General features: G+C 44.1%; 1 protein-coding gene across 2 annotated transcripts in view; it reads right to left on the bottom strand.

Moving 5' to 3' along the window:
- Positions 1–24,339, bottom strand: part of Stx8 (syntaxin 8) — a 272,462-nt gene that overhangs the window by 198,620 nt on the left and 49,503 nt on the right. For both annotated transcript variants that reach the window (XM_063242123.1, XM_003466230.5), the window contains 2 exons: positions 13,829–13,953; positions 1,390–1,482 (listed from right to left, as the gene is read on the bottom strand). In XM_063242123.1, the coding sequence (XP_063098193.1) occupies positions 1,390–1,482; positions 13,829–13,953 (218 nt within the window). The remainder of the gene's footprint in view (positions 1–1,389; positions 1,483–13,828; positions 13,954–24,339) is intronic.

Below are 24,339 nucleotides of genomic sequence, written 5' to 3'. Positions count from 1 at the left end.
GCATGAAAACACAAAAATTGGCCAATTCACATCAGCAACATCAAGCAAAGGACCAGCCTGTCCTCCTCTCTCTGCTGAAATATTAAAAACCACTATTACGGACAGAGGGCTTCTCAGTGTGCTTTAGGAATCTCTTTTTGTGTGATGATAAACAGATGACATTTGTCTACGGCACACAAATGGAATGTTACTGGACAAATAAATGGCTCATTCTTTCTGCAGATCCGGAAGAGAAGGGCCCATCACATAGGTCAGGCAGGTGCAGCCCTCCCCTGAGAGCGAGCCCTCACCTACTGCCAGGGCACCTGTGCCTGCTGGTACTTGACAGCGTCCCTCCACAGAAGCTGTTCCACCACAGAACTGTCGCCTAAGCTAAAACCTCTGACAGTCACTGTGTCTCCTCTCCCTTTATTTGTCTTCCAGAAAGAAGCAGAGGTAAAATAGAAAACACAGTCACATCACGTATCAATAATGTGGCATTATGAGCTCTTTTGGCCACCTGGACTTTTGTCTATAACAAAAGAAGATGACGCACCTTTACGGCACATCAGAATAAACGAAACGCGGCGGTGACAGCACTTAGCACACAGGAAGGCCTTTCTGTGAGCACTGGCTAAGCTTCTCCCGCCTCGCCTCTCCTCCCTGCTGGCCTCTCCCGGCTCTGCTGTGCATCAGCTCGGCTTTCCACCTGGCCCTCTCACTGGTCTCTGCCTGGACACGTCTACGCTGACCTCGCGCTCCCCACCTGGAAACCAGCATCTCCCCTGGACGCCCCTCACGGTGTGGGCAGCAGACGCAGCAGCCCCGGCCTGCCTCCCTCCTGCCTCCTCCACCCCTCCTTCTCTGACCCTCTCAGGCTCTGCCCGCCCACCACACAGCCCAAGACAGGAGCCTCCCTGCTGCTTCCCGGCTCAGAGCTCCGTCTCTGCCAGGCCAGTCTGCTGTGTGTGCAACACGGTCCTCCTCCAATCAGATTTGCCACTTCGAGTCCTGAAAAAGACCTTCGGACACCTCGTGCCCGCTGCCCAGTGTTTCGATTGAAGAAGCGCAAAGCCCTGGAGGAAGGCAGCTGACAGAAGACCACACCGCCTCGCTGACGCGTTACATCAGAGCGTACCAAGCACAGGCAGCCACACGGCTGCCATGTAAAGAAAAGCTCTTGGGATAAACAGGCCATAAAACAAAGCATTTTAAAAAGCAGTTGCTGAAAACTGGGCATTTTAAAATCAAATTTCTTTACATAGTATCTTACAGCTATAACCTAAATCAGCCACAAGCCACCCTCAATTTTACGAAGCCAGGACAATCCACTGGTGTCATTTGACAAATACCCAGTCTGTAGTATTTATGTCAAAAGGCAAATCTGATCGATCTCATACTTGTTCTTACCGTTTTGTTCATCCAACTCATTTCCGATTTCCTGTCCCATTTGTTTTTGGCGACTTATGATAGAGGAAAGGGCATCAAGGCCTGCATCCTGTTCTGAAAAAGAAAAGCAAAAAGTAACTAAAAAACAAAGGAAACCAACTGAAGATTTATAAATCAACCAGGCATGTCACACAACTCAATGTATAAGAGACAAGATGGTTAACATCACTGGGACAAAAAATACCTAACTTACACCTTACTCTAAATTGATACCCAGAAGATTCAAATTTTTTTCTTTTTCTTTTAAAGAGGATGAAATCAAGGTAAATAAAACAATAAAACCAATAAAAAATGTGATACAGGACTTGAAAACCTTACAAAACCAACAATAGCTACCATATTGCCTTTTGTTGTCTTCAAAATTGCTGCAGATATTTTCAGACACAGTGAAAACTGAACAGAACAGAATAGAAACAGCAAAGCCAAAACAGTGAATGTAACAACGGACTTCAAAACAAGTCACTATTAAATCCAAAAGAGCAACCATAATATGTCTTGTTATCTTTCAAATAGCCGCTCCTGCCATCGGATTGAACATAATCAGACAAAACAGAAGAGAATAAAAGCCACCCAGCCCAACCCAGATCCCTTCCGGGCGAGGGCTGGCTCTCCCCCACCTCGCAGTCCAGGCCGGGATGGCGCTGACTCCCAGAGAGGCCTCGGTGGGGCTGTCCCCACTCCAGGAGCGGCCGGCATGTGGTGTCGCTTAGATTTAAATTTTTAAATGTGGAAAATAAAATAAAATTTAGCTATTTACACACTAGCATCTAAATCAGTAATAAAAGGTTAATGCCTCCATTTTTAAAATATATAAAGAACTTAGTAAGTGCACAGAAGAATTTAGAGAAAATTTTTAAAACAGAAAAACACACAGAAGTTTCGACATTGCTAATTTTTAAAATGATGAGCTGTTTAAAAACTTAACCAGCTTGTAAGGACTAAAGAACAGTGACACCCAAGGCTGAGCAAGGAGGGAGTAACCAGAGGCTCCCAGGTGCTATGGGGTACCAGGATAAATTACACTTTCCTCTTGAAACAGCTCTCAAAGGTGCCGCTTTTAATCCACCAATCCTGAGTCTAGGGATGTATGTAAGAGGACATTCAAGCAGTATGCAATGAAATATTTATGAGGACGTTCCCGAAAATACTAGTGTCTTGCACTGGGTATAAATTTATTGGCTCTCAGATCTCAATTTACCCTGACTGCTCTTGGAACGTGGATCTGGGCTCTTTAATTCCTTTTTTTTTTTCTCCTTTTCCAGGGGTTTCACTTCAGTCTGCCTCTTCTGGTCTGTCTCGGCTGCTGGAGGTTGCAGCCAGCGTCTCCTTCACGCTAAGCATGAGCTCTGCCTACCACTGCGCAGTGCGCCCAGGCCCCCAGACTTCTCCCTCAATGGGGGCTTTCAACAGAAGTGGCACTCAGCGGCCTCCAACTTCTCCTACACAACTCCTGCCCTTGGTAATTCTATGAAAAGCGCTCCTCTAGTGAGACACGTGCCTGTGAACAGGTCCCACTGCACTCGAGAAGGCGGCGCCGTCAGGAGTGGTGGCACATGCCCAGAAGTACTGCCAGCACTCTGGGAGGCTGAGGCAGGAGGATTGCACGTTAGAGCCCCGCCTGGGCAATTTAGCTAGACACTGACTCAAAATTAAATATGTAAGTAAAAAGGGCTAAGGATGTAGCTCAGTGTTAAGGACCTAAGTTCAAACCCCGGGACTGCCAAAACAAACAAACAGAAGACAGAGAGACAGACAGACAGACGGAGAAGCACACATACCACGATTTCTCTGAAATCCAGTGATCCACAGCTGGGTACGTGCTGGGCCCCGAGGGCCACTCTCTGCCTAAGCTCAGCAACGGTGCCTTCCACCCGGCCATTTCTGTATTCTTCAGAGTTCTCTTCACTTCCTGCTAGTTAATCCCTCATTACATTACCCACTGCTGTGCTTTCTAACTCTTTATATGAAAATCCTCTCTGTCAATTTTTTGTCTCCTGATTGGACCCAGAGTGATCTGTTTCTAACAATGAGAAACTAGAAACGTCCTAAATGCCCGAGCATGGGGATTTGTTTGTAAATTCGTAGTTACCCGGATAGTGAAACAGTGCACACCCGCTAAACCAAATCGTTTGTCTACATTTTGGTATTGAAAGTTCATAATAGATTATTAGGTAAGATAAAGAACAATGTCTACTAAAATATTTTGTTCAAAAGACAAAGATGTATTGCTTTTCTGGTTCTTGAAAATTTAAAGAAAAAATAGGTTATGAAGTTATTTAGATTCTTTCTTTAAAGTCTGATAATTTTTTTTTTTTTTTTTAGCAAGGCAGCCTCGGCGTCTCTGTGGGGATCTTTCTCCCTCTGCTCTCAGGGACACTGGGAAGATCGCTCTGAGGCCAAGTCTGCTGAGTCTTCTCATCCAAGTGATGTGAAGTAGGTGAAGGTGGCTTCCCAGGACCAGGAGGTTTCCAGGACTGTTTAACCTAGAGGGATGTCTACTGCAGAAATCACAAGGGTCTTCTTGCTTACGGTCACGTTAACGTCTATTTATATTTTTTCCAAATCTTTTTATAGAATTAAGCCATTACACTGAATTCTTTTAATTCATCTGGAATTTATTTAAACTGAAGGTGTGAGGTAAGGATCCCTTAGCGACACTTTTTGACACGATGCACTTTTTTAAAGCTATAAATGACTTGCTGCCTCTAGAGACTATTCCAAGGGTCCATTTTATAGCAAAATGACTTTATAATGAGGTCCTTTGGTCTTTAGTAACAACCACTTGGATAGTCTCCAAAAGAAATCCATCATCAGCCTAGCGCTGCTATAGGAAAATCAGTGCTACAGTAAAATTCTAAACCTGTCCGAAGAATAATCTATATTTAGGATGGAGGGTCAAGTGTCAATATAAATTAAAAAGGTAAAAAAGTTAAAAACAGGAACGGAGATTCCTCTAGGGTTTTCGATTAGAAGAAAGTCACTGTGCCTGAAGTTGCTTTATCTCATGGAGACACGGATTGTGAATGAATAAAAATACCTGCATTATACTGTTTCCTCTCACACTTCCTGCCTGACTTAACACCTAAAGGTCAGCTCTCTAATGTACAACAGAAAGAGGACAAAAAATTCTCTTCCCCTCAGATAACCTCTGCAAGACTTGGGCTCACCTTCAGCATGGTTACCGTGACAATAAATTTTCACCTCAGTCCAGAGACACAGAAGATAATTGAGACACTGGATGGTACTAATAATCACATCAATTACCTGAGCTGCTCATGTTCAAAAGCAGCACTTCTAAGGGAAGGTCACAGCCGTTCAGAGACAATGATCAACATAAAATGCTGCTGCTCACAAACGTGTAAGAAACAAGAACCACGCAGATAAGCTATTAAAACCAGTAAACTTCTACACAGCTCATAACAATAGTTCACTCCGTAATCTGCCCGCTCTGTCCATAACCTGAGGCACTGGGATATCGCAGTAGGTTGTTTGGTCACATCACACTGTATGAATCGTTCCTCAGCTTTACTATGGTACAAACCCTAAAAGACGGATGTCACTGTGGTAGGAACACAATGGACCCTCCCTCACAGTCCTGGCCTAATCCCTGGAACCTGTGAATAGTTTGCCTTACACGGCAAAAGAGACTTTATTGATGTGATTAAGATTAAGGAATCTGAGATGCGAGATTGGCCTGGATTATCTTTGGACTCAGCTTAATCACAGGAGTCCTGTAAAGCAGAGAACCTTTCCAGCTGCTGTCAGAGGAGATGTGAGGAAGGCTCAGAGACATGTCGTGGTTGGCTCTGAAGATCAAAGGACGGTGCCCTGAGCCAAGAGATGTGGGCGGCCTCCAGGAGCCGGAAAAGGCAAGAGGACGGATTCCCGGGGAGCCTCCGAAAGGGAGCACAGCCCTGCGCAGTCGTGATCCCTGCTCTGGGACCCCGTGCTGAGCTTTGACACGGTGAGCCCTACGGCAACAAACACACCTTAAGTCACGGTGCGCCACTTTAATATGGCAGCAACCGAAAAGTAACACAGTCATTTTACAAACCCCTGTGGACAGTCAGGTGTGTGGGTGCTTCCTATCTTTAACGATTCAGGAAAACCATCTTCTAAGTGAATACCATGTCACTGCGGAAGGACACTCTGGTGGCTGTAGATTAAAAGAAACGAAAGGAAACAGTCATCAGCATGAATTCCTCTCAGTGAGAACAAAGCCACCAAATCTAGCTGTTACTTTCTAGAGAATTTCTGGGCCAGAAGAATAAGCTAAACAACACATGAGGAGACAAGCAGTAAGTCGCTGGCAGTGACAAGCTACCGGACCGTGACACGCAAGAGCGCTGGAAAAGGAGTCTATAAGTTACAGGGGTTTTAGGAACCACCAACCGGTTGCCACGTAGGGGCCACTTTCAAACCCAAATTAGATAGTCTAAAGCAAACATCACAGAAGCAGCAGGAAAATCTGGACAATGGCCGTCTGATCATATTAAGGAATGAGTTCATTTGATGGGGTGATTATGCACTGTGGACTGTTTTTTAAGGCATCTTTCACAAACATTTTAGATATACTCTGAAGTATTTGCTGATGAAAGGATAGTATGTCTGGGATCTGGTTAAAAGTAATTCAAGTGGGGGGTAGTGGGTAGAAATACAGACCAGACTGGCTCTGAGGAGTAATTAGTGAGCCAGGGTGAGGGGGAAACTGAGTCATTACTGTCTCTACTTTTATATGTTTCAAATTTTCCACTGCAAAGAGCCATCGATATTTTAACAAAAGAGAGACACTGCTCAGAGGCACAGCCACAGTCTGCTGTCAGAGCACACGGCAAGGACCAAGGGCTGACGACGTGTCTTCTCTCCTGTCTTTGCCCCAGTGCGAACGCAGCCATGACACAGAGCCCTGCTGTGTCTATCCAGGACTCCCACGTGCAGGACGGACCACTGTCTACACCGATGAGTGACCACAAAGGGCCTTCTAGCTTAACAGAAGAAACAAACACTGTCCTTGCTAGGTAGAAAAGCTTGGCCAATAACAGACAGTCCTGAGTTTAATGGTCTGAAAACCAGTCTGCACTGTATGTACCAGTGCTCAGAGAGACTCGATGGAACTTCTGACGCTTTACACAGAGGAAGGAACTCTTCCCACATAAGGGAAAGCAGGAGCAGATGAGGAAGTGGCAGCTATGCTAGATACAGAAGCTGGTCACCGTGTTAGGACCCTCAGGCAAGTTCTAACAACAGGTATTTTCATTTTTGGCTTAGGGTAAGATTTTAAAAAAGGAGCCAGGTGTGGTGGCCCACACCTGTTTATACCAGCACTTGGAGGCTGAGGCAGGAGGATCACTGTAAGTCTGAGAGAAGCCTGGGCTACATAGTGAATTCAAGGCCAGGCTGAGCTACACAGCAAGGCCCTATCTTTAAAAAAAAAAAAAAAACACAAAAATAAAAACACAACAAGAAACAGCTTGCCAGCAGAGCAACAACAGACACAGCTTTTCAAAACACAAAGATAAGAGCAGGGAGGAAAGCGCTCCTCACGTGCATTATTAGATATTTGCTGCTATGTCCCCCCATTTCTTCATCTCCCCACTTCCGAAGGGCGTTTGGCTTTCCGAGCAAGTTCTCAACACAGATGTGCCCTGCTTTGGTGTGTTGGTGGCAGAAATGTTCAGGGTATTTCTCACACCCAGCCCACAGCAATCCCTGGCTGTAGCCCCTTCTGGAGCGCAGGATACTTTTCCTGGCTGAAAACAACCTGTTTTTGCAAAAGCAACAATGCAAGGAAAGCTCATTAGGATTAGCTGTAAGGCAGATCTTTCAGAAATAGAGACTACTAAGTAGAAAACACCGGCTGCTCTTCTTTTTTTTCTGTTTTCTTTCAAACAAGGTAATGGGTGAAATATGCACAACTGAAGACACAAGAATCACAGTGTTGCGCTTATTAGGTAATTCCACCGTGAAAAGGGAATTCAGAAGAGAATTAGACTCCTGCTTCTAGCCAACACGGACAGGGACCAGACTTCCTTTTGGCCAGAAACCGCGGGGCTGGGAGGATAAGGCAAAACACACACAGCAGCCTCAGGACATGGGCAGTGGCCAGGACAAGGGGCAGGGACCCTTGCGACACAGGAAACAGCAAGATGAGCTCCAACACGCCCCGATCGCTGCCGCCCAGCAGCAGTGGCGGGGAGGGAACCCGAGGAGCAGCAGCAGACTTGCTGAACTGAGAAGCCCGTCAGTCAAGTCTGGAGGGCACAGAACCAGGAGGAGCGCAGCTGAGGCTTCCACTGTGGGTGTTCGGGGCTCACAAGGCAGTAAACGAGCCACCCGAGGCTGGGGAAAAAGCAGTTCCACCCAGCAGAAGAACGGTTCTCCGAGCTCCACAGGGTCAGACACAGTGCCTGAGCCCAGCAACCTGGTCATCGCACTATGCGTGGAGCGTCGCACAGGCCCGTAGTGGGGTAAATCGCCTCTGCACTGGAACAGCTAACGCTGGCTGTGAGGCCGCACAGAATGCTGTAGGCTTTGTGGTTCATGCATTCGGAGAGCAAATACCCGGCTCTGTGACTGTGAGCAGGCAGGCGGCTGGCACGACGGGTACATGCGCAAGCACGGAGCCTGCATCCCCACAAAACTATGTGTGAGTCCTAAACTATGAATTTTATATAGATTTTGTAGGTCACAACTTTTTCTTCCTTTGACCACTTTTCATCATTTAAAAATTTTAAAGCCACTTTTCAATGTGAAAAAGACATAGTAGACGAGATCTCATCCCCAGGTTATGGTTTGTGACACCGTTCTCCAACAATAAACACCTCTGCGACCCGAGACTCACGGAGCTCACTGGGCTCCCACGGCAACGCTCAGAGTATTTTAGAAATTCCGAAGCACCCGTTACTGAAGGAAAGCACGCCAACTGGCAGCCTAAGGACTGCTGCTCCCACTACGACCAGAAACAAGGTGAGTGGGTCTGCTCTCGCGATAGGGCAAGAAAATTAAATAAAGTGACATCCAGATTGCGACAAGAAAGCAAAACCATCTCTTTTCACAGCAAACAGCATCACTTGTGTGGAAACTCCTACAGATTCAAAAAACATAGTTTTTAAAATGGGTGAATTTAGGAAGACTGCACAACCTTTAAACAACATACAAAAAACCACTGGTGTGTGTTTTTGTGGTGATTAAGCCCCCTTTGCACTGAGCTAAATTCTTAGTCCTTTTCAAAAAAACATTTTTTTTTTAAATTTTGAGATGGGGTCTTGCTAAGTCACTAAGTTCCTCAGGCTGGCTTGAATTTACAATCCTCCTGCCTCAGCCTCCTAGAGTGCTGGATTTATATATGAGTGACACTCAGATATTGTATTTATAATAAATGTAATTTATAATAAAAAAACACGCTATTTGTAATAAAAATATGAAATACTAAGGGATAAATCTGATAAACTAAATGAAAATATATATAATATATATTTCATTATATATATATTTCATACGTATATATATGATATATACATATGAAATATATATATGATGAAAACTAAAACCATTGCTGGGAAAAATAACTAAATAAATCGAGAAATTTGCCATCTTCCAAGATTAAGCAACTCAATATTGCTAAGATATCAGCTCTCCCCAAATTAATCTTTTTTTTTTTTTTTTTTTTTTTTTTTTTTTGTCTTTTTCTTTTTTATCGGTACCGGGGATCGAACTCACGACCCGCTGCTTGCAAGGCAGGCACTTATGCCGCTGAGCTAAATCCCCAGCCCCCCCAAATTAATCTTAAGAGTCAAAGTAATCCCAATTAAATTCCGGAAGGCCTTTCTTTGCTCGAGCTGAAGACTGAGCTCCGGACCTCAGGTCCTCAGGCATACAAGGCAAATGCTCCCCTACTAAGCTAGATCCCAAGCCTGGAAGCTTTACTTATTATTGGAGGAACTGAAAGCCAGTTCTAAAATTCTTAAGAAAGTCCAGAGGCCTAGTAATATCCAATAAAATTGTTAAAAAGAACACAGATGGACAACTTATCTACTTGACTTAAAAACCTTTCACAAAGGCACAATAATCAAGACAATGGCATTACTAGACCAATATAAAAGAGCAGGGTCCAGAAATAGGGCCAGACATACAAAGATGAGAAACTCAGTTCTTTTTTTTTTTTTTTTTTTTTTTTAAATAGTGCTGGACCAAAAAAGACATCCCTTTTTTTTTTTTTTAAATAGTGCTGGACCAAAAAAGACATCCCTATGGTAAACTGAATTTCAATCCATATTTCACTATAAACAAAATTAATTCAATGTGGATTTGAGAGATCATATAAAAACCTAAAACTACAAAATTTCTAGAAAAAACAAAGCTGCAAAGTTTGTGGCTTGAGGTTAATCAGTGATCTCTTAGATATAACCAAAAGCACGAACCATACTTGGATATTACCAATAAACACAAACCATGCAAATTTTTGAGGACTTTATGAAAATTAAAACCTTCTGTCCATTGAAAGATTCTGTTAAGATGCGCCTGAGCCTCCCCAAGTCATGCAGGGCCTGGGAGGAGAAACAAGCCAATTCACCCTTCCTGTGAGCCAAGTGGCCCACGGGCTGGGAGACAAGAACACCTCTCCCTGCACCCTCCCCACAGCTCCACTCCCTGTAGGCAACCAGCTGATTAGGAGGACAGGCTGAGTTGACAGCAGCTGAGGTACAAAAACAACTTCATGGTTTTGATGGACTTTGTAGGCCGAAGGCCAACAGTCTGAGCACCTATTAAGAGGATAACAATATGCCATATAGCAACCTGGGGAATTTCTTTTCTGTCTTGCTTTTGAAATCCAATACTGTTCTCATGTGTTTTGTTTTCTTCCATTTTATTGCTTTGTTTTGTTCAGTGTTCTTTTTTGATTGGTTTTATTCTGCTTTGTTTGATTTTATTATGTCCGATAATACAGGCATCAAATTTTGAAGATAACAAGAGGCATCATGGTAGCCACTGTTGATTTCCTGTTATCCTATTTTGAAGTCCTGTATCAATTTCACTGTTATGTTTTGATTGGCTTTATTCTGTTTTATTTTGTTTGGTTTCATTCTCTTTAAAATAAAATTTTTAAGAAAGATTCTGTTAAGAGAATAAAAAAGAACCACAGATTGGGAAAAATACTTGTAAAAGATTAGTATGACAAACGAACTATAAAAGGAAATAAAATAAGAAGCTGGCCGCGCCTCGCTTCGGTGAGGATGTGAAACAGCTGTAACTCTTACATGCTTCTTGTAGGGGTAAATCTTTGAAACTAGTTGACATTTCTTTCAAAGTTAAGAACACATTTTGAAAATTCAACAGCAAAACATCAAATTACTGGATTAAAAACTTCTGTCAAAAGACTTGAATAAGCATTTTACAAAAGAAGACATACAAATGCCTAGGTACATAACAACTCAATCAACAGGGAAGTATGTATTAAAGCAACAATATATCTTGTTCCAGTTAGTATTATCAAAAAATGAAAGATTTCAAATACTGGCAAGGATACTGAGAAGACAGAACTCTTACCAGATTTTTACCACTGTTGGTGGCAGTATAAATTAGTATATCCCCAAAAGAAAACAGTCGGGATGTCTTCAGAAATTTAAAAATATAACTACTGTGATGGTCTAGCAATCCCACTACAGGGTACATAAAGGAAATGAGACTACATGTCAAAGAGACACCAGCATCCCACGTTCAGTGCATCACTCTCAACAGCTGAGACTTTACAAATCCACCTGAAGACCCTTCAGTGGATGAATGGATTTAAATAGTAACGGAGTATTATCCAGCCATAGAGAATCTGTCATCTGCAACCAAATGCGTGAACTGAAGGACATCGTGCTAAGTGAAATATGTCACAGAAACCCAAATAGTAGATGATATTACTAACAGTAGATGATCTTACTTATTAGCAAGAATGGCAATTTGCATTCTGTAAAGTGTCAAATTTACAGAAGCAGAACACAGAATGTGGTTACCCAGGACAAAGTAAGGAGAGGATTGAGTGGATACTGATCAAAGGATAGAAAACTCCAGACAGGCAGAAAAAGGTTAAAGACTCTGCTGTACATCATGGTACCAGTATATGTGAAAACTGCTAGAAGAATAAACTTAAAAGTGTTTCCATCACAAATAAGTCATATTCTGAATATGCTGGCTTGATTTAACCACTCTAAATGCATACTTAACAATTTTTATTTGCCAATAATTTTTGTGATTTTAAAAGTTAACAGTTAAGGGGCTGGAATATAAAAATGCCAGCCTAACCTGCACTAGGCTCTGGGTTCAGTTCTTAGCATCAGGCACAAGTACAAACACAAAAAGCTAACCACACACCTTCTTCATGACTCAATCATTCTACTTGTAGGACATGGACATGGACATTTATGTCTACACAAAGACTTACAGGTGGATGTACACAGCAGCTTTATTTGTAAGACCTCCAAATTGAAAACCACCCCAAACCCATCAACCTATGCATGGACACACAGACTGCGGAGAATTCCAACAATGGAATATGATGATTCTACAATGTAAGAGAATGAAATACGGACGGAGTGACCACGTGGGTGAAATTTAAAGTAATTATTCTCAGAGAAAGAAGCCAGATCTCCTCCTCCAGCCCTGCTCAGAGTTAATTCTGTATGATTCAACTTATGTAAAATTTTAGAAAACAGAAACTAATTTATAGTGACAGGAAGCAGACCAGCAGTCATCCAGGGATGGGGGAAGGACAACAGGAAGGAAGGATTACACAGAGACAAGAGGAACATTTCCGATAAAGAAGACGGTGAATGCTGTCTTCACATTATTACGTTTGCTATTTTGATTACAGGCATGATCTAATAGGACTGTGCGTATGTCAAAGCTTATCAAATCGTACATTTCAAATATGTGCCATTTATGATAATGTCACATCTACTTCAAAAACCTTCTCTGAAACGTAAAATTAGAAAGTAAACTTACCTGTACAGACTAGCATGGAAACTATCCATTACAGATATTTAGGGTTTTTAAAAAGCTGTGGAATTACATATACCTACAGATCTCATGACCCCACCTGTGTAGAATGCATGCTTACACTGAATGCACGGTGTGAGTTTGTTTTTGAAACACTGACTTCAGTAAAAAACACATTGCCATTAACTCCACTCCAAACCCTTCCCCTCTGCTTCGAACACATTCTGTTCTACCTGGAGCTGTTGAGCCCGCTTTCGTGCCTTTAGTTACGCTTTTGTGGCTGCCTCAGTGTCTTGAATTCATTCCCAATGTTGACCTTTCCCTTGACCTTGGGGAAGGGCCAGGAGTCCCATGCTGTCAGGCCCACTAAGTAAAGTGGACAGGGATGCCCTGCATGCTTTTCTGAGTCTGCTCTTCCTTTGGACGGCACTCCGCAGCAGCGTTCACAGTATTTTTGATCGTCCCTCATGAAGACACTCATGTGAGAGAACTATCGCGACTGCTTCAGAAAGGATCAAGCATGAGACAAGTGTGCTCACAGTGAGGGAACCTCTGAGTGGGACAGGGGACAGTGTTTCTTTTACTGTAATGAATTCCTTTATTCAAATGCTGCCGTACACTTTAATGACCCCATATATACACGTGCACTCACACACATGCATGTACACACATGCACACACACACACACACACACAAAGTCTAAGGAAATCTATGTGAATCCATACAGTCTGTGAACAGAACAATATAGAGAGCTGTTTGTCTTATCTATTCCTATACTGTTTCAACTTTGTATAGCAAATATGCATTACTTCTGAAATTTAAAAATACAAATAGAAGTTTAAAACTAACTGGCAGGTCTAAAAGCTCACGGGCAGGACGAACCTGAAGGTACAAGCCCGAATGACTTGCTTCACTCATGCTGTTGTGTTCGGAGACAAATCAAGGGCACATACACCAAGTTCGCCAGGACCTACCAAACTCGGATCTCTTCTCTCTCCTCACGCCTCGTGGGAAATCACTGCTTCTATCAGCCACCAAAAAAAGAGGCAGCCACCTGTCCGTTTGTCAGGTATTCTGAGGCACAAAAATACCAACGGCTTTAAAAGTCCAACAGTTGAGCCAGGCATAGTGGCACCTGCCTGCAACTCCAGCACTCGGAGGGTGAGGCAGGAGGATCCCTGCAAGTTTGAGGCCAGCCAGGGCGCTGCAGTGAGCTCAAGGTCAGCCTAAACTACAGAGAGAGACCTTGTCTCAAAAAAATAGAAACAAAAACAAAAACAAAGCAAAGCAAAGCAAAACAAAACAAAAACACCCCAACCAATGGTTTTTCCCTGCAATTTGCTTTGGGGATAAGAAACATAAAAAGCTACAGAGACAGTCTGGCAGGGTTCTGAGCCTGCCACCCGGCCATCAGTACCTTGGATGATTTTCTGCTGCTGCTGCCGGAGTTCATCAAATCCCAAGCCTCTGGTCTCCTCCGGCTCCTCAAAGAGCCAAGGGTTGGGGGCTCCTCGCTTAGCCTCCTCCCTCATCAGGCTGGACCTACGAACAACACAAATGCATTACACAACTCAAAAACTACAGCGTGGCTGCAGTCTTCCCAGGAGTGCTGGGACGGGCGGCCTCACAAGCTTGGAAAACTCAATCTGCACAATTTATTGCACCCTTGGTTTATGCCAGGAACTGTGTGTGGTGCTGTAAGGGATACGAGGCTGCATAACACAAACCTAGGCCCCAAGGGTGCAGCCTGTGAAAGCGATCACGGCAGGACACAGAACCCGGACCACTCCTCCAGGATATATTTGGTCCGATAACCACAGAAGAGTGAGGGAATGCGGCTCTTTAAATTCCAAAAGCACAAAGCCCACTGGAAGGAGGCTTTTCATTCCATCTAAGTTTGTCTCACCGGCTGTGGGACACCAAAGGCACAGATATTATTTCTGGAGCAGATATAATGTTCTGGTTATAAATTGCAGCGCAAAGAAAAGGCCAAATAATTTTGCATTAAAGAGCGCTTGGTTCAAAATGTTCCATGCTTGTACGAAAATACCACACTGAAACCCAGTATTTCATAAAATTAATAGGAACATTTTAAAGGATATTTGGTTTCTCACAGACAGAAACACATACAATTTCAAGCCCAATTTTGCGAACATAACGAAGCATTCACAACACAATCGACACGTTGGAAGGATCGATCTTAATCGCACTCCTCCTAGTATGTGCTCCTTTTGCACCAGAAGTACCGATCTTGTTGTGCAAGAAACACCTCACTCTGCTTACAGGATTCCTCGTCTCAGGTCCCTCCTCTCCTGCCCCAAGCTGTCCACATCCTGTCCAGCCTAGAAGGGTCGTGTCTTCCAGGAAACCATTTCTGACGACTTCAACACAGAAATGAGCGTGCATTTTACAGCTCTCATGAGCTACACAGAGACGCTGGTAAGATCACGTGCAGTACTCGTGCTAGCAGGAGTAGGTACCAGAGACTAAGCGCTAGCTACGTGCAGGCAGGCTCCAGGGGCTTGACGAGATTCTCTCATTTCTCCATCAGTTACGAGATTCTCTCATTTCTCCATCAGTTACAAGATTCTCTCATTTCTCCATCAGTTACAAGATTCTCTCATTTCTCCATCAGTTACGATTCTCTGTCAGTCTCTCCTACTGCCTCAAAGTAGCTGCTGCCCTGCCTGAGCTCTAACGCAGATCAGCTTCCTGTCCATGAGAAAGCTCAAACTGGAACTCGCCCTTTGCTGCACCGCATTGTTCCCCAACATGAAGTAAACAGCTAACAGCCTATCACCCTCCAAGGACAGATGACTGCTAAGAAATCTCAGAGGGCTCCTGGGATTAAGTGCACCATTCACTCAGTAAAAAAGAAATCTACTCAGCACAAGTTAGGTGGTAGGCACTGTCCTAAGAGTCCAATCAATGGGATAGAGAGAAACTGGACAGCAGACAGACACACCACAGCCTCTGTCCTGACGAGCCACAGAGTCCGGGTACAGGTGCCGTGTTTATTCTGGTGTGAGAAGTGGGACTCATGACATGTAACATGGTCCAGTAGTGCTTGGGAAAGAAGTAATCATTCAATAAATTAACTATCATCATTATATCAATTATTGCTTTGCATACAGAAGAGGCACTGAAGAATTACTGTTTAATACCTCAAATAGCTAATGTGAATTTCATGTTTAGTTCAGCACTTTGTACCCAGTAAAAGAATGTAACATGTATCAAGAAACAGGCCCAGGCCAACCGAGAAGAGGCTGTGATTCCTTGGGCTGATTTTAAGCACAGAGGCCGTCTGCTTCATGCAAGTGCACCAATTAACATGCAAACACCATGTGTGTTTTTCTTCCAGTTTACGAAAAAGACAGATGTGTTCTTTAAAACCTTACTTCCCATGACTGGCCCCCAGAAGTTAAGATGTCAAGACTCTGGATTTATTCCATGTAATAATCGTTCAATTTCACCAAGCTTGGAAGCTAAGGGAAAAGCAAAGAGAAAAGAAGAAAGGAAGGAAATTTGGGGGGAAAAGGGGAAATTTACAATCAAAGTGAACCTCTCAGCTTTTAAACCATCTTGTAATGCCAACTTTTGTCAACACAGAAATCACACGGGGCTCCCTGCAAAAGTCTGGATCAGAGACACCATGAAGTCACCTCAAAGGGGCGTCGTGACCAGCCGTGAGCACCCAAACAAATGAGGATACCGCAGCTGGCGGACCGGTCCTCAGAGTTAGAGCTGGCATGTCCGCTGCTGGCTGCTGGGCCACTTAGAATACACTGTTAAAAATTAGTATCGGTGGACTGGAAGAGTAGCTTAGTGAGAACAATTTAACCCATCCATTCATCCATCCATCCATCCATCCATCCATCCATTCAGAACACCATCTACTCAGCTCAGCACAAGTGAAGTCATGACATCAATCTTACACAAAAGCTAATATTTAAGGGAGAAAAATGTGAATCTGTTTCTTAGTGGTGCTAGAGACTGAGCCCAAGGCCTCATGCACGCCGGGCAAGCACTCTACAGATGAGCTACATCCTCAGCCTTAAATGTAAAAATTTTTTAGCAATTTCAAAAAAATGACACATTAGCTTTTCAGCTGTGTCAGTGTGTGGAATATTTTAAACTACCTATCAGAGCATAAAAGTGACAACATAGGCACAATGTAATATACTACTAAACACAACACTGGAAAATGCACCGGAAAGATTTTGCAGGGTTATCTGTTCTTAATGCCAAACTGCCCCCCACCCTGTTTTGTGTTTTCTATTTTGCTGATGTTCCAAATCTCTGGAAAATCTGGCCATGGATGTGCTTCCCTACTTAGCAAGCGAGGTGATGTTAAGATCACAGGTGTCCCCTATATAGGGGCCATTTTCTCTTTATTAGCTTTTATGCTCAGCTTAACATTTGGAGTGGTTCATTATACACAGTGGCACCTAGAAAGACTGAGCATCTGGGGTAGGAAGAGAAGCAGCACATGCAGAGCTAGGAGAGGGCCCTACATAAAGATGCAGACAAGGTCCGTCCTCAGCCCCTCACTCTGCTTGGAAATCACCGTGCAGAAGATGCACCAAGTGCCTCTACTCACGCCATCTTCCTGCAGGCACTCTGACTGCATCTGCACCCTCTCAGGAGTAATCGCCAACTCCTGCTCCTCTCCAGACCCCGCCTGTCCAAAGTCAAGCTCACTATTTCCACTGCCAAAGCTTTTTCTTCTCCTATGCTCTCCGTTCTGGTAAGTCACCTATGTGATCTCTGTTTCCTCATGCCCTTCTGGGAGCAAGGCCTCCCTCAGAGAGGCTTCCCAAGCCCACATCGGTCACCTCCAGCCCCGCTGGAACCATCCTGGCCGAGACCCTCATCTTCTATGCGGGTCCTGGCCGTGGTCTTCCGACTGGACTCCTTGTCCCGTCACCTGTGTCCAAATCATCTTATATTCTGCTACCAGAACTCACTCACTCTCTCTCTCTTTCTCTCTCTCTCTCTCTCTCTCTCTCTCTCTCTCTCTCTCTCTCTGAGATCCCACCTTGTCATTTTCCTATTTCAACACGTCCATGGTGCCAAGAAGCTCCAGGGTGAGCAGAATGTGTACAAGATGGCCCCGTGATCTCTGCGACACCATGCCCCCTTCCACCCGGCTTCTCCTTTAGCCCTACACCCCGCCGACCACCACTCAGACAAAGGCACAAACTTTGGCACTCTCATGTTTTTGCATGAGTCTGAAGTGTCCCCACCCCCAGCCCTTTGTCCATCTGCCAAAATTCTATTCATTCCCTGAGGCTCCACTCAAATGTCACTTCTGCTGCTTAGCCCTTCCTGATCCCCACCCCAACCCCTTCCCCCAAATCCATCACTGGGGGGTGCTCCCAGGGCTCTCCGTGCACAACCTCGAACGTGGCATTTATCAGGCAGGATTGCAGTCAGTTATTTACTCATCTGTCTCCTTTCCTGAATTATGAGCTCTGAGAGGAAAGGAGCCGCATGACAGCCTGTTTATCTCGCTGGCACCAAAATGACACAGCCTCGGTACACACCAGAGAAGCAGCGCTCGGGAAGTGACGACCAAACAGAACCAGGAAAACCACCAAGGGTTTTAAGCCAGAGAGCCGTATTTAACATTTCATTTTGAGAGATTAAAAAAAGAAAACACTTCCATCAATTGCTGACTACCTTTAAGACGTTAGCAGCAAAAGCTGATGCTGTTCAAGCAGATGGAGAGAACTAGCCTAAAAGATCCTGTTGGTAAAGTACCTTGTAGCTCAGCTTCACCTCTGGAATGACAAGCAAGGACATTCCCGCTTTGCAAAGCCACGCTGAGGAAAGGAAAGGCAGTCCTAACCACCACGCGGAGTTTAGACTTGTTTTTTTCTTTTTGGGTGTGTGTCAGGTGAGCGTTGTGCTGAGGACCGAATCCAGGAACTCACACGTGCTGGGCGAGCTTCACACCACTGAGCTACACTGGGCTCTCACTGTGTTACCCAGGCTGGCCTCAAGCGGCTCTCCTGCCTCAGCCTCCTGAGTGGCTGGGCATACAGGCCCGTCCCTTTGTGCCTGCCTCCTGTTTACAAAGAAAAAAAATCAATGATTTATATCCTTTTAGTTACATCCTCAAGATAGAATAAATAGAACTCATCAAACAAATTCATATTAATAAGTATGTTAGTATCTGTCTTATCTAGATTTTACCCAAAGGTTTCATAGTCACTCCTAAGCAATAAAGTGATTTCATTTTTAGAAAATTATTAAATTATAATCATATGGGGGCATCAGTCTCTCTGCTGACAAATGACATTTGTTTGAGTTCAGAGGGAACATATTCAACTGTATGAACTGAATACAGAACTGAAAAGCCAGTTAATTCCAAGAAGCAGCTTTTCTTAGTGTTTCAGAAAGATATCAGAGTGACCATATGGATGTTTGTTTTGTCTGAGAAAAGTATCAGGGTTTGAGCGTTCACAGACCACAGGAGGCCAGCAGCCAGGACTGGCAGGCTGTTTCTAACTGAGCTGCAGAGATTCATAGCTAGTCCTGTCTATAGACGCGAAGGTGCTATGAAGGTATGGAAGGGCAATCCCATCTTCACAACTGTGAATTTCACTCTCAGACTACAAAGATTCAGAGGCTCAAGTTTCAACTGAGAAGGATCCTTTGAGATTCTTTAGAGATAAAGTCTGGCAACAATATGCACACTGAGTTACAACACAGAGCAGCTGTGCAAAGAGGCAAACCAAGCGGCCGCACAGTCACGCAGTGGGCAGCAGCGGGGTCTGGACAAGGGACTGCCAGCCGGGGACAGAGAGGAAGGGACAATCAGCACCGTTCCGAGGGAGCTCACAAGTGCTGGGCAGGAGAGTGGGTGCCAGTGAGGGAACTGACAGCGTACTTCTCCCCGCCTGTGGGCTTCAACGCAGCTCCTAAAAACAACCCCAGAAGGCACCGCTCCTCCAAAAGCCTGATCTACAGCCAGGCGTGGTGGAGCACACTTGGCCTTCAGCACTTGGAGGGCTGAGGCAGGAGGATCGCTGTGAGCTCGAATGGGAGCTACATAGTGAACTCAAGCCCAGCCTGATCTGGTCAGCAAGATCCAGTGTGAAACAAAAAACAAAACAAAATCTCCATCCATGGGTGAGTGCACACTTGTAGCCATATTTGTAACTATTAACATCTTCCAATCCAATCACCATCCTACGGTGCTGTGTTTCTGAATCCCACCACCTTTCTGTCCATCTGTAAAACAAATAAATTACTGAGCACTTTTTAGGGGGCTTGGATGAGAACACAGAGACATGACTAGCAGACCTGACAAAGCTGATACCTTTGGGATAAAATAAAAGCAAAACACTGCCTAATGCAAAATACATTCTCAAAATATTCTTAGTATGAATTAAAAAGCTCTCAGTCCAAAACATTTAAGAACTTAAGGGAAATAGCTTCCTTACCTACTATTCCAGGAAATTTCACCACAGAACCCTCAAAACCTGTCACAGTTAAATATTTTTCTAATTTTAAACAAATGCCATTTGTCCTCCGTGTATCACCGGCCAACTAGGAGAAACTGACAAATTTTAGAAAAATAGACATTTTTCATTATCTTTTAAACTTCAATTAGAATAGCGAATAACATCAAAGTAAAATTGATCCTTTGGGACCATAATCTACCGATGCATGGACACTGGAGCCATATTTGCTAAACCTGTAACTTCTTTCAGGCCAGCAGTCCATCCTGCTCTTCTGTACCCCATCTATCTTCTTAATAAAAAGGTTTTTTTGGGGGGGGGGTGCCAGGGATCGAACTCACGACCATGCACTTGCAAGCAGGCGCTATGCCCCTGAGCTAAATCCCCCGCCCCAATAAAAAGTTTTAGTGCTAATGAAAACCTTAATAAAAGAGGGCAGTAAAGAATAAAAATGCAAGGTGGAAAAGGCCACCAGAAGTCATTATTTCAGCCTCCAATCCAAATTTCACAGATTCCACGGTATTCTTCCTGAGCCATCCAGGCAATCCAAAATCCAATAGGCAAAAAGTAGTGTTCGTTGCCGTAGGTTTTCAGTTTTGCCATGGGTACCTTAGAAGCAGAACAGGCTTCCAGAAGGAACAATACACAGAAACACCAGGAATTCACAGGGGTGCGGACTGGGCTACTGCCAACTTAGCAGTGACCGAGCGCCATCTGCTGGTTAGTGGTTAACGCTCCTCTGCAACAATCCTGCGCTAACACTCACTGCAAGCAGTTCCTGCGCTTTGTTATTGCGGGGTGCACACTGAAAACGTGCTTAGAAACAGTGCTCCCAAGTAACAGTACGTTTCCGTAGCAGCAGGGTTTTCTGCTCTTGGATCCAGACCTTCTGCACTCTACTCTCCACAACAAATCTCACCTGCTGTCACATAGCTCTCCACAACCAACCAGGTAAAGGACAAATCCAACGGACTGTCCAATGGAAGGCAGCAGTTTAGACTTGGCACTTAGGCAGCATCTGGCATCTCTAATGTTTCCAACTTTGTCTCGACACTATTTTCCATCTTATTTAACAATCTTTGCTACCTTTCTTATTTTATTTTTATTTTCCTGGCTTTTATACTTTCATTAAATATTTAACGTAGGTTCTAGCCAGAGAAATCAGGCAAAAGAAAAAAATAAAAGCTATTCATTGAGAAAAAAAGTTTCAATGTCTTCAGATGACAAAATCTTATCTATGGATTCTATTAAGATTACTGGAACTATGAAAGAATTTCAAACAATTACAGTAGGCACATAACAGACATAAAAATTGGTAGCATTACTATCTACAAACAACATTATCTGAAACAAAAAACCATATACAATAGGTACAAAAAATATCAAGGAATAAATTTTAACTAAAAATGGATTTTAATCACTTTTCTCTCACGAAGTCAAACCAACACCTGCAACTTGAAAGAGGGCAGGTTCATTTTTGGCTGCTGGTTTCAGAGGGTTCATTCCCTGTGTCTCAGTTACTTTTCTTGTTGCTGAAACAAAATACCCAGTGCCCAAAGTTAAAGGGGGAAAGGTTTATTTAGCTCGTAGTTTGTAGAGGTTTCAGGCGCTAAGCACGGTGGCTTGGCTGTGGGGTAGCCGTCGCGGCAGCGGACGATACCAAGAAAAAAAGGGAGAACCTTCCTTACTCTATAAAATAAAAACGAAGTGTAATAAATTCTAATTGTGGAAATGGTCACTGTCACCTGGGTGAAGATACAAGTCTAGTGTAACAAAGTCATTGGCTGGCTGGCAGGTAGTGCCAGCAGTGAAATAAAAATCTGCTTGTTGACTAATGCACACAAATACAGATTCACCAGACATGGAGGCACTTGCCTACAATCCCGGCACTGAGGCAACTGAGGCAGGAGGATCACACGTTCAAGGCCAACCTGGCCTACAGAGTGAGTTTAAGGCTGGCCTGAAACACAAAGTGAGACCCTGTCTCAACCAAAAAAAAAAAAAAAAAAGGCATTAAAAGGCTGTTTAAGGGTGCCAGTGAGTGCATATAAAGACACGTCAGTGCCAAGGACTGCCTGTATCACTGTCATTTCCACCTCAATGACTTGTGTCTTATAACACTAATTCATCTAGTTCATACCTACAAATGCAAATTATTGAGATGGGTGCCCATGATTTTAAACATGGCATCCTGTAATCTCTAGAGGCAAGATGCAAAATCTGTAAGCTCCCTCAAACTGGCTTTTATGCATCCAGCTGGAGGCCAATGTGCAGACTACCTTGAAACAACTGGTCTAGAAAAGGGAGTCGAGGAAGCACACAATAAAGAGGAAAAATGTCAGGTGCACAAACTCCCCCAGGCAGGGCTGCCTCATCCCATGTCCTCCTCTGGCCTCTCAATCTCCTCTCCGTCATACGAATTTATCCCTCTTCTAATCTGGACCATTTACGGCATGAACCCAATTCTGCACTTCATTAGTTACCATTATAAATTGTCTTCTGGTTACTTTATGCAAAACAGATAATTCGCCACATGACACTCGATTTCTGTTTCCCCTCCTGCCGAGTGATTACGTGTTCATTCACATTTACACACAACCTCCGGTGACAAAGGGCTTTCACAGATACTCACCTAATTTGAACTTCACAATAATTAGAAGAGCCACGATTCTCTTTGTTTACAGAATATGAAGTCAAAACTTAAACCAAGGTTTTCTAGTGCTAAGCCTTTGCTTCTCCTACTCAGCCATACAACACCAAGTTAGCTGGACACCCAGCGGAAGACAGTATTCTCCACAGAGGGAACAGCCACAAAGCACTCAAAGCCAGTGAGAAATGAACAGATGCGGGCTCCTAAAAAGACTCAGGGTGAGAAACCAAAAGCCAGAGACAAGCCTGGGGACAAACTCCCAAGCAAAAGACAAAAAGATCCGAGCTTTCATCCTCTCTCTTAGGTGAAGGCACACCCTTCCCCACGGGCAAATAACTGCTGTAAGGTTCAGTTCCCTAGCTGTGAACCAAAACCTCAGTCCCCGAAGGTGATCAGAAAGGTCAAGTGAAATCACACAGGTACCTTCAAAGCTCCGGAAGCAGAAGAGGAGGGGGCAATGAGAAATCCCTACTTTTAGCAAACAAATAATGTTTTCAATTTTTTAAAAGTTTACAAAAAGAGCAAGCTGGAAATGTTAAGCAATTTTTAAAAATCAACACAGCCAGACACAGTGGCACACAGCTGTAACTCCTGCGCTCAGGAGGTTGGGGCCACTAGACTGCCCCAGGTTCGAGTCCAGCCTGGGCTACTCAGCAGGACCGGTCACAAGAAAGCGCCCCACAAAAACAAACAGAACACCAAGGGAAACACAGTGGGTACAGGTAACTGCTTTCTTCCTGTTCATGAATGGACTGGAACTTTCTTCTTTTTCCCATTTTCAAATTACTTTTACTATTTAAGAGAGTACATGCAGGCGTAGGGAACCCTTTTCTTTTCCATACCCAAAGTCACTAAGACTTAAGGACTCCCAAACAGATACCTCTTTGCACCCACAGACTACAAAACCCACAGTCACAGTGAGTGACCACGGACGGCTGATAGCAGGCGGACTCTGCCACACACCACTGAGGGGATGCGGAGTCCCGGAACTCCCAGCAGACAGACCCCACAGTCCCTGCCAAGCCTTCCCTCTGTGTGTTCTCTGTGGTAATGGGACTGAACTAGGGCCTTTCAAATACTACAGAAGTCCTCCATCTCCGAGCCACACCCTGAGCGCAGCTCCTGCTAAGCTATGGACACCCACACCTTCAGTCGCGGTAACCCCACCGTGAGAACTGCGTCCTACAGAAAGAGAACTCGGTCCTTACAGAGAGCTAACCCGGCCCATGTGTTATGGCTCAGAACAAAACCACCTGACGGCCATCAGATGACCACACACGCACTGTGGAGAACGCGAGTCACTGATTTGAAGGGATTTCCGATTTAAAATGACAGAAATCATAAAGAGATACATATAATACAACTCTGTTTTCAAAAATGAGAAAGGAAAACTCACATTTATGTCACTGTATTTGGAAACATTTGTGCAAGAGGTGATGGGTATGAGCGAGGAACCCTCCCAAGTTGGCGCTGGTGACCTCAGGAGAAGGGCAAGTGGAGGGGACGGAGGAAGAGGACACTAACTTGCGATTCCATTAAAGTGCGTTTGGCTTTATTAGAATAAGCACGGATCACGTTGATCATTTAATTCAAGTCCAACTAAGGAAAAGTCATGCCTCGAGAGGGGAATGAAAGATAATGGGGAATGAAGACCAGCAAAAGTAAGCGATACAATTTTAAAAAGCAAATGACAACTCAAATAACAACTATTAAAAATGTATCAAAAGTACAACTCAAATCAGGCGTGGCGGCTCACTTCTGTAATCCCAGCACTCGGGAGGCTGAGGCGGGAGGATCGCGGCACGATAG

This window comes from Cavia porcellus, unplaced genomic scaffold (genome assembly GCF_034190915.1).
Source record: "Cavia porcellus strain 051 isolate PalLab524CR breed Dunkin Hartley unplaced genomic scaffold, mCavPor4.1 scaffold_32, whole genome shotgun sequence".
In the NCBI taxonomy this organism is placed as follows: Eukaryota; Metazoa; Chordata; class Mammalia; order Rodentia; family Caviidae; genus Cavia; species Cavia porcellus.
This window is presented reverse-complemented; position numbering and strand designations above follow the sequence as displayed.